General features: G+C 39.9%; 2 protein-coding genes across 9 annotated transcripts; both read right to left on the reverse strand.

Moving 5' to 3' along the window:
• Window positions 1–66: 66 nt before the first annotated feature.
• On the reverse strand, window positions 67–7,566 carry atxn7l3a (ataxin 7 like 3a). Of its 3 annotated transcripts, XM_004552404.3 has the most exons (14): window positions 7,343–7,566; window positions 6,762–6,804; window positions 6,559–6,665; window positions 6,337–6,469; window positions 6,080–6,251; window positions 5,889–5,986; window positions 5,775–5,797; window positions 5,623–5,668; window positions 5,396–5,433; window positions 5,239–5,307; window positions 5,089–5,132; window positions 4,404–4,475; window positions 3,187–3,317; window positions 67–3,110 (listed from the first exon to the last, which is right to left on the reverse strand). In XM_004552404.3, exons 3-14 carry the CDS (start codon window positions 6,607–6,609, stop codon window positions 2,905–2,907), a joined length of 1,083 nt encoding a protein of 360 aa, XP_004552461.1. In that variant the 5' UTR covers window positions 6,610–6,665; window positions 6,762–6,804; window positions 7,343–7,566; the 3' UTR covers window positions 67–2,904. The 3 variants fall into 3 exon arrangements, with proteins under 3 accessions (XP_004552461.1, XP_076739502.1, XP_076739503.1); XM_076883387.1 differs by lacking the exon at window positions 6,762–6,804 and having other exon boundaries at window positions 6,559–6,658; XM_076883388.1 differs by lacking the exons at window positions 4,404–4,475; window positions 6,762–6,804 and having other exon boundaries at window positions 6,559–6,658.
• A 2,137-nt stretch (window positions 7,567–9,703) lies between these two features.
• On the reverse strand, window positions 9,704–19,866 carry ubtf (upstream binding transcription factor). Of its 6 annotated transcripts, none has more exons than XM_004552411.6 (21): window positions 19,336–19,866; window positions 16,858–16,916; window positions 16,332–16,504; window positions 16,154–16,237; window positions 15,896–16,051; window positions 15,731–15,795; window positions 15,505–15,631; window positions 15,314–15,424; window positions 15,089–15,222; window positions 14,846–14,987; window positions 14,707–14,748; window positions 14,515–14,625; window positions 13,985–14,140; window positions 13,718–13,864; window positions 13,393–13,503; window positions 13,220–13,308; window positions 12,935–13,124; window positions 12,800–12,847; window positions 12,640–12,693; window positions 12,405–12,524; window positions 9,704–12,308 (listed from the first exon to the last, which is right to left on the reverse strand). In XM_004552411.6, the coding sequence occupies exons 2-21, from the start codon at window positions 16,892–16,894 to the stop codon at window positions 12,186–12,188; spliced, it is 2,220 nt and encodes a 739-aa protein (XP_004552468.1). In that variant the 5' UTR covers window positions 16,895–16,916; window positions 19,336–19,866; the 3' UTR covers window positions 9,704–12,185. The 6 variants fall into 6 exon arrangements, with proteins under 6 accessions (XP_004552468.1, XP_004552467.1, XP_076739506.1 ...); XM_004552410.6 differs by lacking the exon at window positions 19,336–19,866 and adding an exon at window positions 19,077–19,317; XM_076883391.1 differs by lacking the exon at window positions 19,336–19,866 and adding an exon at window positions 18,668–19,004 and having other exon boundaries at window positions 9,704–12,305.
• Between the last annotated feature and the right edge of the window lie 266 nt (window positions 19,867–20,132).

A 20,132-nucleotide genomic window follows, 5' to 3' on the forward strand; every position in this document is an offset into this window, starting at 1 on the left:
GCATCTCTTATTAAAGCATTTCAAAACAAACCCCTCCTAGCTCTTTGTGGTTTAAAGAAGTCAGTCTCATGGTATTGGTGTTTATTTATATACAAACATCAGTATGCATGGCAGTGGAAAAAAAAGAAAAATAATTTATGTATCACATTGTGTTCAGATACAAGTTGTGCACACATGCACTTATTTGTGCTTGTGCATGGAAAAAAAAGGAAAGTCACAACATTGCTTTCTTTTGTCATTGCACTTCTACAGCACAGAAATACACAAAGAGCCACAAATAAACCACAAGCAGTTACCCTTATTCACAAACAGTGCCATGACCATTGGATCATAGTTACCAAATTATCTAAAACAGTTCATTTAACATTAGTGCACATAGCAAGATTTTACTGGACAGATTCAACCGGGCACAGTCAGAAATATAGGGACAAAATACAAAATCGGGCTTTGGCAGATTGTCACGATTGTGAGAGAAAATTGAAAGCACTTGACTTTAAGGATTGTATTACATGACCCTCAAAACTTGAACAAATGCTTAAAAATAGAGAACCTGGTGAATGTGAACCCTTAATCAGCATCCGTTAATCCACCAAACAGTCTGGTACATGCAGCACCTCTGCGGTTGCAGATGTCGAGATCGCTTTCTGTTCTATTTCTTGGAAATAGCTGGTCCAAAAGCATCTAGAATGCCTTCACAAAGAGACATGATTGTATCTTCAAAACTGCCAATTACGCTGATGTTAAAAAATGTAACAAATGAGTTTGGACAAAAGTGCCAAAATTCTCTCTCCGAAGGCCTTTTAGTGAGACAGAAAGTCACAAAAATGTCCAACCTCATGAAAGGTATATATGAAAATGCAACAAAAAAGTGCAAATAATGAAAGAAATTAAAATGACTGGTTTAAAACAGGGGTTACTTAAACTATTAAGTAAATCAATAGGTTGGCCTCATTTCAAACTCCACATTCTTATTCTTCGTATGATTAACAGTTGACAGTTAAAGCCCCACATTTCATCCATCTGAAATAAGTATATTTAGCTCCTTTGATTTCTGGTTGGTTGCCTCCTGCAAACAGAAGGTTCTAACTATAGGTGGGTGGGACAGCTGTGTGCTTGAGATGACCTTACTAAGGATATCCCCTCTTGATGAATCGCAGGTGCTTATGCCTGGCACATTGGCAACTTTCCCCATGTTTAATATGAACATTCAATATACATGAAATAAAATAAGAATAAACAGAATAGGTCAACTTTACCTTCCCTCTTTATGAAATCCTGATTAAAATAAAGCATCCTGGATTTGCACTTCAGATTCCACTATAAAAACTGCATAAAGTCTTTGGGTGAGCAATTTCCAATTTAGAAGAAAAATTAATTCTTCTCCAAGACCTGAAAAGTACAGGACTTTGGCATCTACAATATGTAATAAACCTCATAATTTACATCAGACACTGTTGGTTACAAGCTTACAAAATGCAACCTTATCGCTCATGGTCATTAACAACAAGCTGAACTGCTGGGCTGATCTACTTTTACAATGTAATCTACAAGCAAAGTGAGTGAAAGCACACAGGACAAGGCTTTCTAAGAAGGAAACAAATAAACGTTGAATTCATGATTTATGTCAAACATACATGTACTGTACATGTGCCCCAAAAGCCTACTGGCTCATCAAATATCAAAATTCTGCATTTACACACAAGTAATATGCACATCACCACAAAGGCAGTGACAAATACAAACTTAAATATACCGTTAATGTAAACGAGTTAAATATTCCAAATGACACACATACTTTCACAAGAGTCACATTCTAGGATGCATAGTTTTGTGAAAAGAATGATTACACACACATCAACCGCACGTACACTTACCCACAGGCACGCACGCACACAAAATTGACAGTCACGCTAAATGCAAATCATCATACAGACACACAAACACACACACACACGCACGACTGTGCAATACAATGCTAGAATTAAAAAGCCACCGATGAGTACTCCAGTATATGTGTGTCAAGTGTTGAACGTGTCCTTACGACCGAGTCTGAACGCAAAGTCCAAGAAGAGGGGCCGGTCACAGGCTCACCAATGACAGAGTATCTGAAGGTTTTAGAATTTAAGGCCTTTCAATTTAAGTAGAACTTAAAGAAGAAAAAAACCTCAACTTTCACTACCAGCTTGTGGTCTGAAAAGTTTTTTTCAGTTCCAGGACATTGCAGTGCTTTGTATGAATCCAGGTGGTCTTATTATTGATGTCTTTTGTAACTTCAAGGCCCTCCGTAAAATAACATTTAGAGCACAGGAGATATCATTTACACACAAGTGGTTCATTTTTTTTTCCAAAGATTTATTTCTAAGCTTTTTTTGCCTTTATTGCAAAGGATCGGCTGCAAGAGCGAGGATGACATGCAACATGGGTAGCATGTTCTTTATTTCTATATCTGCATAAAATTATGTTTTGGTTCAAATAATCTACTTTCACTACTTTACAATTTTCTTTAATTGGCTGCAAAGTTTTCTGCAGTGTTGTGTGGAAGCTCCTCATTGAAACAGCCACACAAAGCGTCAACCGAATGCATCAAGTCCTCCTCGATATCAGCTGAAGACAAATATACGTCGTAAATTACGTGTATAGCGGAAGTAAATTCTGTTTTACACTGGAAGTGAGCCAATCCGTTATTGCAGATACTCTGACTGGACTCGGACCGCAATTCTTAAACTCTGTGTTCATAATTTAGGAAGGACAAATCTTTAAATGTAGATGCCTCAGTTATCAAGGCCAAATGATTACTAAGGAACTTCTAAGTCAAGTTTCATCCCATTCAGCTCAGACTTTTAAAGCTTGGTGTGAAAGAAGGGACTTAATAAGAGGAGGCGAGGGCTGGTCTGACAAATTGGCTTATGCTAAATCATCATAGATACTTGAAATAGGAGGTGCTGAGAGTTTGGGCCTCTTTTTTTTGGTCGATATACTGATATTACTCTGAGAGCTGCTGCCGCCGCCTCCAGCCAGGCTTCCACTCCCACTTCCTCCTCCTCCACTGTTCAATGGAAGAGATGGCTTCTTCTTTTTCTTGGGCTTCCGAGAATCTGAATGGTTGGTGCCTGCAACAAGAACAGGAATGTATTTTACTGATAAAACCTACATGTCATAATTACTAAATGAGTGTCCCTTCCTTACTGGCTTTAGATGAAGCAGAATCAGTAGGTGAAATATCCGAGTCCTCCCACTGCAGGCGGCTCATTAAGGGTTGTGCATCTGGAATGTCAAAGCTGTCAGTCTCCACAGCATCTGCATCAGGCAGCGTTGGCCTGTGACATAAAAAACAGACACAGTAACACAGTTTTAGACAAAGCCACACACAGATATACACACAAACAAAATGTCTATATATCTGTCATGTAATTGCACTTTTCAGTTTAAGTTTCTTTTCCATCTCTATGATACCAATAACAACACCACAACTAACAACACCACTATTACTTTTAATAATAACTCTACAACACAAATGCACATTTGCCCAAAATTTTGCTTATAGTTGTTGGACAAATGTATCTTTGTGTGCTTATTAACACATGTCCTTCTTTCTGACCCACACTGGTTTTTTTATACATGACTTCCTCTCACTGGGTTTTTGATTTTAGGTGAATTCTTGGGGGAAAAAAGGAAATGTCTCGAGAATCAAAAGAATCAAATTTCAAGCAAAAACAATAACATCAAAAACTGCTTATTATTGCCTCTATCAATAACAAGATAAATAGCTTCATTTTCTGAACCGTGTGCATAAAGACAAGGCCTGGAAAATTATACTCAACCATTTTCACCATTTCTGTCACTTTGTAGATGAAATATTTTATACATGAACTAAGATGATATTTCTCTTTAAGCGCAGTCTACTCATCTCAGCTGTTAAACCATACCTTCAGACTAAGATGTATGGAGTGGGTTTATTATTATTTTTAGTAAGGCCGATAGGCTGTGGTGTTTATGATAACAAATAGTTACAAGTGAGGGTGCTACAACCACAGATTTTGGTGTCATGTTCCGGTTCACAGGACCAGAAAAACTTCCTGTGGTAGTCTATCGATCTTTCCCAGTGTTTAAAACTCATGCAGCGTTCAGTTCTGTTAACAATGGCTTTACAAGTCATTTACAACAGTGCTTTTGCATAAAAGTCGTTCCTGGCAAGAAAGGCGTCCCTCTGCCAGAGTATTCACAACACCGACCAGCAGCATCGCTCTGTCACTGTCTCCAGCCAAGGCAACCATATCAGCAAACAGTGAACTGTTTGAGCAAACACCTGCACGATGAGGGTAACAACACCAACTCAAACATGACTTTTGTCAAGTGCACTCTAGTTAGTGGTTTTGGTGAGGAACGGGTCAGGGTACACTCACGCGGACGGCCCCAGGAGGAACAACCTGACGGCCCTCCTCTGTTCGTCCGTGTGTTGGGGACATCGCTGAGACCTGGTGGGACACAAGGTGGCATTATACATCCCTGACTGATGGCCCGCCCATACCCACCACATAGTTTTACACATCTCCCTGCCTGCAAGCCAGCAGGGGAGGTGGGGCGGACTGATGGGACACAGTCAGAGACCAACTGATAATGGGCAGTTATGAGTTACAAACTATTAGAGGTTAGTCACTGATGGGTTCCTCATTATTATAAGTCTGTTGTTAAGACCTTTAAAGATTTGGCTCTTCACCTTGGAGAAAAAGAACAGGTCTAAAAGAGATCAATTTTGAGTTGCCACTTGTGTTCCCTTGAGTTAGTTTGATCATACACAATTTTCTTATTTAATTAAAAAAAAACAACTTCCTTATATTTATGTATTTCATTTTCAGCTGTGACTTTCAGTTTCAGACAACAGTTCTAAGCAATTAAGATTTCAAGCTATGAGGACGCTGACCTCAGAATTTAGATTCAATTAGATGGTTAAACCAACATGAATCCAGGTGTTATGTTACCAGAAACTGTGCTGCAGGGAGCTACACAAAAGCAGCTGGCTGTTTTCTCAAAACAGAAAAGGTTTAATTACAAGTTAATCTTTGTGTCAGAGGCTTAGGCAGTAATTACCTGGTACACATCTTCTTTGTGTGCTCAGATATCACCCCACATTGCTGTAGAAACACACAATACTTTAATGATTCACACTTATATAATTAAATCAGTAGTTGGAACAATAAAAAAATGACATGCTTGGGCAGATTCATGAAAATTGCTCACCGTCGTTAGAAGGGATCTGACTTCATCGGGGCCCAAGGTTTCATAACTGATGCCAGTATTATAGTTGTACTGAATTTAAAAACAAAACCTTTATGAGTATAGAATTTACAACACTCTATAGCCTAGCAATCAATTTGATCACAGGAGGATTTGTCACCTTGTAAGATTCGGCACCGACGCCACTTCCAAGCTCACCTGGAATGCATATGCACAAGCACACTGTTCATGTAACAGATTGAGACCACTAAAAGCAAATCAAAATTGAACTATAAATTCCATCTGCATCTAAAAGAAAAATATTTGCATTTCACTTTGAATTGTTTCCTACAACTTTGAGCTATGAACTTGAAAAAACAAAACAACAAAAAACCCAGATAGACTCACCGTTTTTATGTTTCAGGGATTTGGATCTTCTTGGGGAATTTTGACTCTGCACAAACAAAAATGTTAAGATTAAAATAATGTTATGATACACATGAAAAATTCATTTATACTAACAATGTGTAATTTAAAAAACAAACAAAACAAAAACATACCTTATCTGACTTTCTCTTCTTGGCTGTAAAAAGGAAATAAGAAATGTTTATTTTAAGTAACCACCTGGAGATTTCTTTCATCTCTCAGTACAATGCAATCACTCAAGTGCTCACTTTTTTTTTCAGCCCCATACGACCAGTCATTATCATTAAGGTCATCATTGTCTTCCTGATCACTCTCTGATTTGCTCATATTATTACTGCTGGCTAGCCTGTTAAAAGAAGATCAAATAATTAAATTAGAATTTCATGTATAACTTTGGATCACTGCAGGAATTTCTGCTTTATGACCTTCACTGACCGACCTGCGGTTGGCGATGCGGCTGCTGTTGCGTCCCATGCCAAGGCATTTCTCCAAATGTGGAGCAAAGCGAGAAGCTGCTATTAATCTTTTACAGTTGGGACACTCACACTCTTTGTTCTTCCACTGATTGTACACCTGCCCAAATATGTCCACTCCTGGTTGATCCACAATTTCTGGAGGGGAAAAACAAACAAAAAAAAACAGTAAGCAAACACATTGAAGACAGACAGAATAGAAACCAGATCCAATGGCACCAACCAAACTCCTTCATGCTCTCTTGGTCCGTTTCATCCAGGAAGAAATAGCCCTGTTTAACAGCTCGATGCACCTCAAAACACAGGCCCAAACAGGCATCTTCCACCAGCTCAGAGTAGATGTCATGGGCCAGGGCCTACAACAACAAAAACATAGTGTAACACCAAAGACAAACCCAATGTTAGGTAAATGCATGGGTACCTGTATGCACAGGTAATACCTCACCTCCAGCCTGGTGTTGTCTGGGCCTGAGAGGGGCATATCCTCCATTTTCATTTGAAAATCTCTATTGGAAGTCTTGACAGCAAGGTAATAAGATTGATATCTGAGGACTTAAAAGAGATGGGATAAAAGTGAAATCACAGCATGCTTGAAAAGCAACAGATGTAAGGCACACATATTCAAGATACCAGTCGCAAATAACATACTTTAAAAATATGTGTTAGCACTTGTTCCAGGTCTATCTTCATCCTGTTGAAAAGAAGAAATAATCGCTGGTCATGTCCAAGATCACCACAGAAGTTTCATGTAAACATATGATAATTAGCGGTACAATCTGACCACTGTAACCCCAAGCCTGAACTGAACATATCAGCACATATCAGCTACAGCAACATCCTGATTTTCACATTACTGGACATCACACACACAGAGAGAAATGTGGTTTTAACTATGTGCTCTAACCAGCTTTAACATTACATGTGTTTGATTGAGATAAACAAGATACCTATGTATCCAACACGAAAGCTCAAAAATAGCTACATTTTACAAAAACACATTCATTTAAACTACCTCACGAACGACTAGCTAACGTTAGTAGAACCTAAACGCAGGTAGTGACAGTTCCTTAGCAAATTAACTCCGGCTAATATCACCTTTCATGGTTTATATCTGCTGGCCCCACTGCTCTACTAATATGAGCTGAAGGAAAGGCCTTTGTGGCATTCAAATACTAAGAAACAGTGTAGCGACGTTAGGTGTGTTTTAATTTCAAACTGTTTCCTCTTACCCTGTCATGCCGAAAACTCAGCCTGAACCGGGCAGTTTCTCTGAAGGAGGCAACATGACCGAGTCCATCCAAATAAAACGCGTTAGCAGGAGGCCCGGTCTTCAGCTACAGCCATTCTAATAACACGGGCAAAACAAAAAGCTCGATAAAAGTGTTTGCTGTCGCAGGTGTCGGTTAGCAAAACTGACGGTACGAGCGAGGAGGCCGACAAAGCATATAAACCAGCTAACTTCCGGTTGTAGCAATAAAAATAAAAGCTTAACCTGCAAACGTGAAGCGAGTTGCTGGAACTCGACAAAAACAAAAAAGAAAAAAAAAAAAAATCAAGAATACAGTCCATGTTGAAATCGTTAAAAAGGATAGAGATTAAGCTAATTTAATCATTCAAATGCTTATAAAATATATAAAATAATGTAATGTAAGGTAATGTAATGTAAAGTAATGTTGCTAAATTCAAAAATACCAATACACATCATGACTCATTTAATTTTTCTGTCACTATTTGCTATATTAATGTGCATTTTTATATTAACAAGCAAGATGAGGAAATGTATCTTAATTTTTTAAAAATCTAATCTTTTAATTTCTAACTGAAAGAAGAACAACATTTTAAAAACAATTGTTAACATTTTTGTTTAGCCACATATCTTTAACAGCTAGCTACTTGCCAGAATTTTCATATTTACTTTATGAGCTGTCGAGCTCATTTAACATCACAGGGCACGAACAGCCAATTTGAACTAGAAATTGACAATAAATTGTGAAGAAAAACTTTATTGTTCATCTATTATTTAATTATTTTGTCTTAAGGGACAGCTTTATAAGTGGGGAAAACGGTAAAAGCTATGAAAATACAATGTACAGTCTGAAATTTATGCCCTCTATCACATATTCCAAAGCAGTCCAGTGGGCCAGACTGTAATTTTCGTAGGGCCGATTCTGGCCCCTGGGCCAGCAGCAGACAAAATTAGCGCCACCTAGACCAGCTACACTTAAACGCCTTAAACGGATCTAAGAAAACAAACAAAAAATCTAAGGTCCTAATAAATTACATAAAATTATGTTTAAAACTGTGTTTAAAAATTTAGTACAGAAGAAACTTAGTGACCTTCTGGTTATATGGCACCCTGCATAAAAGAAAAATACAAAAAACACAAAACAAAACAAAACAGAAAAAACTGTGGGGAGATTAGTGAGGTATTGAAGAGCGCGTTTATACTTTTACTTTGAAGGTACAGTTCGGGTGTTTCCGCTTTCACAGCGAGGTTTCTTTCAGCTCAGACATCCATAAATGAACGCTAGATTTTCGCTCTTTATCTACAATCTGTTTGTAGAGCCTGGGCGGGCTGAATGAGGTCATCACTTTAACTTTGTTAAATGACAGAAAGTATGTGGACACCTTAACATTACACCAGCATAGGATTATTGGATTCTAGCTCCAGCTACTTTTAAAACCCACAAGATTTTGGATTTTCTCCATCCCAGCTATGCTAGGTGAAGAGTTGGCCCTCCAGTTTATCTTTTATGTGTTGGATTTGGTTAAAGTCAGGGATTCACTAGAGGCCATTTTTCCATTTTGTGGAACTTGATATACACCACCAGAGCAACATCTGACATGAGTTCCTTGTGGGGGATCCTGCTTTACAACATCACATCAAGGTTTGAGTATTGCTTCAGTTTAGTCATGTGTAGCAGAACTACATTTGGGAATCACTGGACACCCCATGATATGAAATTATCACAATACGTCACTCTACATCCAATATTTTTTGCCATTTTTGCCATTTTGCAATTTTTCACCTTTTTACAAGTCAGATTGTAACTGTTTGCAGAAATGTTGCCACCTGTCAGATGACCTGTGCAATGTTTGTAAGTGTGCAACACTCTGACATCTGAACAAATTGCAATCAGTTGCAGAATATGAAAAAAATTCAATACAATCAAAAGGCAGCCACACTTTTTTCTTGTAGATGTCCTATTTTACTTATGCAACTGAGCCATTAGCTTTCCTTGAAGTAGGAGGTAGCTTTGTCAAGTCTAAGCGTCCGCTCTTGGATGTTTTTTCGGTTGAGTCGATTTCATGCAAGAGAGATAAGCCCTCTTGTCTGCAGTTTCCAGAATGTTGATATACTGGCATGCAAAATATCATGACGCTATGCTGTATCCATTCCTCCTAATCAAAACTGCTACAGGTAAAAAAATTTAGTGCAACAAAAACTTTTCTTCAGCATTTTTTGCTTCATGTGATCCATGCCCTGGATCCTGTTTGGTTAAAATGTATTCAGGACCATATATAACAATTCTTAAAACTGTAACCAAGTAGTGATTTGTGTGCTGTCAACATATTAAATAAATCCACACTTTTAACTGTTAAAGGTCATTTATTTGCCCAAATACTTGAACTACAAGGACATAAGAACACCCTCAGCTATATAAAACATCAAATTCTGTCAATTTGTCAGCAGTACAAACTTGTAAAGCTTTGCTGTTTTAGATATCTCTATAAACCAACATAAGGGAGAGAAGAAACAACTAAAACAGGCGAATTTAACCAAAAATTCTCCCCCGTGAGTGAAAGACTCACTGGCCTTTGAAACCACAGATGAGGGCTTGCCAAAATAAAAGTACTAACAAAACAATAAGCACTCGATACAAAAACAGTATTTACAGAAAATTACAGTTGCTTTTTTTTTTTTGTCTTTTTTAACCCCAAGTCCACTGGCAACTCAGTTTCCTAATTCCCTTTTACAAACTTTCATCATTCAAAAAGGAAATGCTTTGCTTTTCCCTCCCCCAGTTATTTAAATAGTCCACGCTGGTTTTATTTCAGTCTGTGATGAGATTCAAAATGGTCAAAATAAACCCATTATTAACAGATTATTAATAGTTGCCATGTACTTAATCTGTCTGGAGACCCAAAAACACAGTCACATAAGCCCATTTTTAGGTTTTCAATGACATGACCGCAAAGACCTTTGGAGAAAAAAAATAAAATAAAAGATTTAACAATATCTACATTCATGGTGTTGGTATGATGTCCCCGCACAGGCACATACATGCACACTGCTGTCACGTCATGGTATGCAACTAAACGGCAAAAACAACACACATTAAAGCAAAGAAACACGCAAACGCCCTCATATATACAAAGTTCTGTGCATGCATGCACACAAACTCACACAGAGGGACAGATTTACAATAAGTGCACGCTTTTTTTGGGATAAGCATCAGAACAGAACCCATGTGGATTACAGTCAATACTATTAAAACTCGGAAATAAAAATGGACGAGTCCATTCAGCTCAACACCCACGACGAGTCCAGATAGATCAAAACACAACTGCTCACAATTAAAAACAAACCTGGTAGCAAATCGCAATTGAACTGTAAATGAAATGGAAAGCAACAGTTCTGAAGAAAAAGAAAAGCATATTTAACGTTGCTTTTAAAAACAGAGTCAGACTGAGCTTTAAATATGGACAAGTGTTGCAATTAATAATTACAACCTGCTCAATGAACTGAGTAAGAACTGTTAAGACTGATCGACAACAACACGTCAGTTTGGATAAATGAGATTTTTCAGTGACAGACACATGGCAATGTGCAATGTCCTGAAAAGTAATCAACCCCCATTGGACCTTTATGTTTTATACTGGAACCATAACGGCTAATCCGGCTTTATAACTCTTTTACGGCCAAGTTAAAACAATCCCTGTAAACCAACCTAAATTAAGTCCCAATATAAAACTAAACTGTTTACACAGTTTGACACTACGTTCTAAATCTGGAAGCCCAAACAGCTAGGTAGACATGAAAAGCACCAGCATGCAATCGCAGTCTTGTGTTTTAGATTCGTGTTTAATCTAGACAGAATCTAGCTGAGGGAATATTCCATCACGCCAAGGCTTAGATGAAGTCGATGTCAGTTCTGTGTTGAAAAGCTTTACAACACACCCCAAAAGATGCAGTCTGTTAACTTCCAATAAATGTTGCTATGCCTCCTTACATCCCGATGTGTGTGAAAAGGTCCAACTGAATCCTTGTTGAAAAGCAATAAAACATGAAAAATCCAAGGATTGAATACTTTATAGGCAGTGTAAATTTCAAATGAAAAAACATGGGTATGTAACAAACTCTCAAATTTTCCAGCGACAAAAAAAAAAAAAGACATTCATAATGGCTTGATTTTTTTTTTGTTTTTCCTGAAAAAAATACCACCTCTTTAAGAACCAAATCATAAAATCTACATCGTAAGTCGAGGACAACACAACAATGTTGTGAAAAAAAAAAAGAAAAAAAAAGATTAAATGAAAATCTTTTGTAGAGTGCAATTTTCCAGTACCCCGCATACCCTCCCCCCTGCCCACCTTCAGGTGATCCACCGTACTGTGTTCTTTGGCTCAGCCTGTTCACAACTCAAGCCACCTGTCCTTAACTAATCATCGGAATAACAAAAATAAAAGACTGAACGGGTAATCAATTACCCAACACATTAAAACTCTAACCTTAAACCACTGAAGCTGCAAGTCAAGATTGAAACCAGTGCAGAAATGTTCATGACATCACCAAACCAGTGGGATGCTGTTTTTGGCATACTGTCAGTGGCCCGTGCTGTGAGATGACTACTACGCTGGGGATGGAATTGAACTGATTTCCAGATAGGGGCAGGGTCTCTCCTGTACAGATCGCCAGTACAGCAACATAAAGTGGGTGAGTGTGAAATGGATGAGGCAATGCAGAGGCTCCCTCTGGTGGTGGGAGGAGAGCAGGGTTGGCACAGTGGCAGAGCTCCCTGGACTCTTGGCTCAGCTCAGCGCTGCTCAGTTTGTCAGTGATGGCGCGTTTCAGTCTGAATCAGAGTCTGACGACCCCTGTGAGTTCGACTCACTGCTGCTGTCCTCCGACTTGTTCTCCTTGTCGTCTGCTTCGTCGTCCTCTTCGTCGTCTTCATCGTCGTCGTCCTCCTTCTTTAAACAAAAAGAAATATATACACGCATTTTCAGCAAAAACTCAAAACCACTGGTTGCAACTATCTCATGTATCTGAGCAGAGAAAACACTCACGTCATCATCATCCTCATCGTCCTCACTGGAAGAGTCGCCTTCACTGGAAGCTTTCTCCTGCTCATCGTCGTCGTCATCCTCCTCATCGTCGTCGTCATCATCCTCGTCCTCCTCCGTATCCTGCAACAAGTGATCCCCCCCTTTCAGATAATGCTAATAACATGACTATAAAAAATTTAAGTTTCTGCTCAACTCAGCTCCAAGACAGTAAACAAAGAAACAAGTCTGTACTCACAGATTTCTTGGCCTTTGCCTTGGGGCCTCCTGGTTTTGCTGTAGTTCTTCTTTTCTGAATGATTTGCGAAATAATAGATCATTAAAATATATCAAAAACAGATATTGCAATTTCAGCTGTTTGTAAATGCTAGCTGTTACAAATCAAAAACATTCCTCACTTGTGAATTATATTCTTTGTAAGTGTTTCTCTCTTGCGAAGACAAACTCTGTGGAAAGACGGAAATAGATTTTTCCAAATGTCTCAAAAACATCTTGCCTCCCCCCCCCCCCCCCATCCATTAAATTCTTCTTACAGCGAGCCACTGTTCCAGTTGGACTTTGTACTGCCTTTGCTTCTCCTCAGCAATCTTCTTGTAGCGGTCCTTGTCCTTCAGTGGTAACCTCTGCCAGCGGCTGCCAATCTCAGCCATCCGCTCTTTCATTGGGAGATGATTCAGCTCTCCATTGGACAGCATCTCCTGAGAGAACTTCTGATATCCATTTCTAGAGTCAAAGTAAAAGGAGAAAAAAAAAAAAAAGTCAGGCCTTCGAATTGGCTAAATCAGGCAGCACAGATGAGCTGAATGTCGCAAACTTACGATGGCGGTTTCTTGGGTTCACCCTCAAATTTCATCTTCTTCCCTGAGGCAATGGCAGCAGCAGGCGAGCGCATCTCACTTACTTCTCTCTGTTGAGGACAGGTAAATCAACATTTAGCTCTCACTGGTTTCATATAGAGAAACAGGAGATTTTATTGAGACTGTGTCCTAACCTCATATCTTTTCTGGTCTTCTGCTGCCTTTTTGATCCACATAATCTTCTCTTTTTTCTCCATGGTGCTCCAGGTTCCTTCCATTGCTTTCTGTGCCTTTGGCCGGTCGTTCTGCAAACCACATACAGGCATTAAATCCATTCCTGGGTATGTTATCTGTGTTTCCAGCACTCTGTCATCAACAGCATTACACATCTGTAGCTCATTGTTAACATCAGCATGATTATTAAGTAAATTTCTATTCACAAAAACATCCAAATATTTTAACGATTTGCTATTATACTGAATAATGTGGGCTAAAATACAACAGCTAGTTTGTGGATACCTTAAATCTGGCCAGGTAGTCGCCTATAACACTCTGCTGCCAGATGTCTTGTGCATTTTTGGGCGGATCTGGGAGTCGACTGCGGTCCTCTTTTTCCTTCTTCTCCGATTCTGCCTTCAACACCGATTCTAAGCGCTTAAACTTCTCCTAAATCATTAGAGAAATCCAGCACATCACAAAATAATTGAAAAATCCCACTTTCAGAATAACCTTTGAACTTGAAAGCCTACCGATGCGGCATTTCTGTTCCATAAACTAACACGTTACCTTCTTCTTATCTGGCAGCTCGTTCCACATGCGAGCAAGAAGTCTTGTGATCTCACTGTCAGCGAGGTCTGGCCGCTCCTGCTGCAGTTTGGGACGTTTCTCCTCAGCAAATATGAACATGGCTGAAATGGGTCTTTTGGGTTTTTCTGGATTTGCCTGCAAGTTCCACGTGAGAATATCAGAATAATACATGAAAGCATCTATGTAAATACAAATCTAACTGTAAAGCACACCTGAATTTAAAATTCTTATTAAAATGTTATTGCATTATGCTGCAGTTTTCTCTTTCTGTACCTCTGAAAAACAGACCGATTGGCTCTCTGAACAGTTTCGCACAAATATATTTTCCTTGGCTTCATACCTTTCCGTGTTAGGTGAACATGTAAAAAGCTACACTATATATCAGAAAATAACACGGAACAAAATCTGACTCGAGGACATATTGCATTGCTACACTGACAAGTTGTGTTTTTCTTAAATGACTGCATCATTATCAAAAACATAAAAAGTTGCTGTATTCTGGGACATACGTTTGCTTTAGAGTTTTTCTTTTTAGATGCGGGACTATTGGCTCCAGTGCTTTTCTTAAAACCAGTCTTCGCCTCACCCAAGACCCGCTGCTGCTCCTCCTCTGATATACTCTACAGATGCACAGCAAATAAACCACACATAAGAAACACTTCCAGTAAAAACAAAACATGTAAACAATGTTTGAGACTTACACTGAGAAATCTGTTCATCTCAATTTCATACTCTTTTTTCCTCTGAAAGAAAAAAAAGACAAAAAAAAAGTGACAATTTAGATAAACTTGCTTTATTTATTGACTTTTTCCTCTCGGTTATTCATGATTCTCAAGTCACCTGTTCGCAGCGTTTTTGGTAGGCGTCCTTTTCACCCTGCTTTAGCAGCTTCCACCGCTGACTACACATCACCATACGCTCTGTGCTGGGAACGTCCTTCATGCTCGACATTAGCTCCGCACAGAACATCGAGTAACCGTTTCTGAAAGCATTCAAACACCACATGTTAAAACCAAATATCTCGCAAGGGCAGTGACTCCCTCCCTCAGATGTGTCAGGAGAGTATTTGTAGCCGTGACTCACGGAGGTGGTTTGTCAGGACGTCCGTCAGATTTGTCCTTCAGGTGCCTCTCTGCCTTGGTCAGGGTGGACTTTACGATGTCTTCCTGAGTCATATTTAACTCCGGATGCTGTTGGATGTATTCACGCATCGTCTCCTGGAAGATCGCAAAAAATCCTCAGTTAAAAATTATTTTCTTTTGTCATCTTTTGTCATCTAAGGCAACCACACACTGATTCTTGTCTCACCTCATACTGCTTCTGCTGTTCCAGCGACTTGGTGATCCATTTGAGCCTCTTTTTGTCAGAAAGCTGCGTCCACTGTTTGCCAAGACTATCTTTAATGTCTTTGGTGGTCGCCTGGGTGAGACACAGAAAAAGTTAAAATCTCTGAAAGCGGCTAAAAGTTGCATTCTGTTTTGTTGCGCAGCTAAACTCACATCAGGGTGCAGCTTGAGGAAGGCCTTCTTTTCGTGGTTGTACCACAACTGTTGGGGCGTCTTGGGCTTTTCTGGTACATTTGAGCCTTTTTTGGCCATGCTCTCCACCAGGTCTGGATGCTCTTCCCTGTTTAGGCATCATAAAAAACGTATTAAACAGGTATTATGCATTTTAGGCTTATGTGTTATGACTAGTTTAAAAAAATAAAGTAGTAAATCATCTCACCTGAACTTCATCATACTTTGAACAAATGTTTCCTTATCTCGTAAGAAGTCGTCAACATATTTTTTCTGTAGTTATGAAAAGAAACGTTATTTTTCCAAGGATATTTTTTAGGAAAAAAAACAAAAAACATGATGGTCAAAACAGTGGTGTTCGTCTTTGACTGACCTTCTTTTTATCAGGCAGCTCCCGATACTTCTTAGATAGGATTTTAGTGAGGTCCAGGTTGCTCATCTCAGGGTGCAGCTTTGCATACTTGGCCCTCTTCTCCATAAAGAAACGGAAGTATGGAGTCAAAGGCTTCTTGGGGAAATCTGGGTGTTTCTGCATTTGTGGGAGGGAAAGGGGACGGAATTACTTAAGCCTTGAACTCCACTAACACAACTGGCAGGCCATAAAATCATGTGAATGTTGACTTGAATTCACCTTTATTTTCTTGCCCTTGTATGGGTTCTTTATGTAGTCTTGAGCATCAACTATCAATTCTGTCAGGGTCCTGAATTTACGAATCTGTGTTTGGCAGGAAAACAAAACGGAGAAACTCAGAAGACTTGACTTAACAGAACAATCTGACTTGGAGAAAAATCGATACAAATCAACTCACCTCTTTCGACACCACCTGCCATTTCTGCTTGCACATCTCAGCTGTGTAGGAATTGAAAGCAACTTTCTGCCAGTCCAGGTGGGACTCTGATGTTTTGTATTTAGTCAGGTCTTTCTGTGGAAGAGCCACTTTCATGGCCTCCAGCAGTCTTAAAAGGTCATCCTGCGCCCATACTGTGAAAATGTTAAAAGAGAGAGAGAGAAGAAAGACATAAAAATCACAAAGGAAAAAAACAGATCTGCCCAAAATGTCTTTCAAATTATACATCCTTTTGTGTATTCTGACAAGAAAATGTTTTAATTACTATTCTATTCTTACTGTTGGCTTACTATTGGTAAACCATATATTCTAATCTAATCGGAATCAAACATTCAGTTTTAATTGCTGTAATTCTTAGAAGAACTAGTACATTAATCACGTTTAATACTAAGGTCTTAATATACAAGGTTATGTAAAGTGCTGCCTTGCCATGATTAATCTACATATCAACTCTGTTCAGAAAAACTTGATTTAGCAAAAAACCCACCTTGGTCTTGTGTCGTTGCCTCCATTTCTCCATTCATTTGCGGATATTCTGTCTTGGATCTGCGAAAAAAAAAAAATCCCATAAGATTATTTAAAAGCATATCTTTTATATATCGACTTCAATCAAGAACCAATCAGCAGTTTATAATATACATATTCGTGTATATTACCTTTAACCAGTTCGTGATCTTTAAAAATAGTAATTAATGTTATTTTGTTTTATTTGTATAAATGGGCTTAATTACCAATTAATGTGGCTAATTCTTCATATAAAAGTAATAATGACGAGTCAAAGTCGTTAAATTTAAATTTGGCTCGACATAATGGTTTATGTTCATTACACCGCCCCTTAAACGTTTACGCTACATGGTGAGACATAGGCTATTGCTTGTGACGGCTTCAAATCTCAAATAACACTGCGGAGGGCTTCAACTAGCACATCTAGCTACGACAACAGGAGTCTCCGTCGAGCAAATTTTGCCAACCGGAATTTGGCGTATTAGTACTGTCCTTATTCCACAACAAAAGTATCGTGGACACACAGGAGCGACCATTTTCTCGCCTGGTCCGCTCAGTAATGGAGGATTTTCTGTCGGAGCTGAGGTTGGGGAGGATCCACGGAAGGAGGAAGCGAATGGACGTGGACGGACGGGCAGCTGTAGGCGACCAGCTGACCACGGACGAGGGATCTGCTTTCGGTCTCCGAGAAAGGGGAATGGTAGCTTGGAAGCACTGCAGCCAAATGCGCCACTCGACAGAGGCGCCTCATCACCGTTGGGCGCTGATCTAGCTCCGCCACGCAAAACCTATAATCTTCTCCTCGTAGTGTTAACTGAGACCGGAGCGATGAAATCGAAAATAACATTCGTTTACAGTAAAGAAATGTGTTTTAAGGCTATCTGCAGGCCGTTTTTATTCAAGTTATAGGCGTTTCAGAGTGGGATTTGCTAGCAAAATCCAGAGCATTCTTCAGCGAGGCGTAACCGAGCTGTGTTCCAATGATGGCGGCTGCTCGTTGTTCATCTTGTCCTTGATGGCCCCAGCTCAATGTGGTGTCAACCGTGTGACCTAGCTACATTTAAACGATCGATTTCACCATTTATGTAACTAAATAACCTCCACGTTGTATATAAGAAACTCTTGAAACATAAAATCTACCTTAAATTTAATTATTATGACAATATGCGTGATATAAATTTGAGTGTTGAGGCATTACACGAGCAAGGACGATTTGACACACCGAATGCGGCTAACATTGGGACATTTTCTTTTAAATATTATTAGCTATGCCTTTTTAAAGGTTATTTAATACAAGGCTTTAGGCTTTTTGGCATCTAAGAACAATTTCGTGTCCTGCAGAGTAGACCTGGACCACATTGACATTAGCTGCTGTTTACAACCAATCATCTAAATCACGTAACGGTTTTTATTTAGCTGCCTTTAATAAAAAGCAACTAATTTAAATGGTGGACAGCGTAGATGGATTAGTAACAAATTGTAGAAATGCCCGTAAATATCGTGGTGGCTGGAAAGTCTTGCGGAGGCGCAGGAAGAAAGAAGAAAACGGAAAATGTTTTTAACGGGCAAATGTTATCGCGTCAAACTGATTTTATTTTTTTTAAACCACGATTCAGTTTTAACCGTAGCTGCTTACAGTTCCGGTTGCAGTATTGTAGCATTAAACGGCATCTAAAATGGTTAGCTAAAGCTCCGAGGAAACATGTTAACAAACCGCGGCTGAGTAGCTTCTCTGGCGCGACAAACAGCTCCAGGTCCGCCATGCTTCAGCTCTGCTCTACAAGGAAACCTACCGTGACAAGGTCCAATGGCGCACTGCAAACACAGAGAAACGGAGCTTAAAACTAAAGCCAGGGCGTCGCAGACTCCCTTCCCTCGATCCAAAAGCGTTTAAGCGAGGGCAAGAAGGCGGGTTCTCCGAGCTCGGTCGTCGGAGGTTCTGGGCTAGCCAGTGAGAGAGAGGGGGAGAGAGAGGGCGAGTCTCTGCACGGTGAGATATTAAACTGAGATCCCTGATGGCTAACCGAGAGAGGCGGCTGGCTGTTCCGCCAACAGCCGCATGGAGGTCTCGGCGCGGAAACCACCGTTTATTCTCCTACGCAAATACTCCCTGTATAGCAGGAGCAGGCGAGTTTCGATGAAGGGGTTAGCTCAAAATAGTCCTTTTTCGTGTTATTTTGAAAAGAAATTTATCACGTTTACCCCGGGGTCTTACGTCCAGTTCCTTCCCCGCTGTTTGGGACAAGAAATTCGGGTATGGCCGCCGTCGTCTGTACCCTACCACCGTCGGTTTATTTCGCTACTACAAAGAAGCTGCCGACCGAGGCGCTTTACGAGAAAACAAAAACATGCATTAAATGTATATTTATCGCGTATATATATATTTGGTGGCTTTTTCGCGGTTTGTTTATCACGTACGCGCATTGTATATTGAAACCGATCGGCTGTTGTGTTGGCTTACCTGTCTCTCAGCGTGAGTCTCGGTGTCGCTGTGGAGGAAGAAGGGGAGGGTTGAACGATAGCCAGCACTGCGCCGTCGGTCCTGGGCTCCAGTCCCCGCAGAGATGGTCCTTCCCCCCCGCCTCCATCTCACTCGCCGTCTCCCTCCACTCAGCGCGCAGCAGCTCTTCTCTCTCCATCCAACCATTTCGCTACGCCGAGACCTCCACATTTTTTCCGATCTCTCAGTTTGAATACAACCGAGGGCGATTATTTTTACTCCCGCAGGCCGACCCCGTCCCATCTGCAGCGAAGTTTGAACCCACCGAATACTTTATCGGGTCACCGAGAGTGCAATGAAAGCCAACGTTTTACAGGTGATTGTAAAATTCATGCAACTCAATCAACTCACGTTTTTCCCTCAGATTTTTTTATATGAACTTAAAACCGAAACTTCACAAATTTTACTTAGAAACGCCAGATTTCCACTTAAAATATAAATATTAAAGTGGTCTATAAAGCAGAAACCGCGCTGTTTCTCGCTGCTCCTAACCTCTTTTTTGTATATTGTAAGCGGCTGTTTGACAGCTTCATTTTGGTACAGCATGTTTTGCTTTTCAACTCCACCTTGTGTGTTTGTGGGCGGAACCCCCGGCCATCCAATCCAGGCAGTCCGATTCAGGGAAAACAAATGACTTTCAGGCCCTCGGCCTTGTTAAACCGTGTTGCGTTCCCATGGTGTAGGAAAAACGGGTATCTTTGCATGTTCAGACAAATGAAGACATGCTTGAATGAATAAGTCACATAGAGCTGATCTTA

Source organism: Maylandia zebra, linkage group LG4 (assembly GCF_041146795.1).
Source record: "Maylandia zebra isolate NMK-2024a linkage group LG4, Mzebra_GT3a, whole genome shotgun sequence".
Lineage (NCBI taxonomy): Eukaryota > Metazoa > Chordata > Actinopteri > Cichliformes > Cichlidae > Maylandia > Maylandia zebra.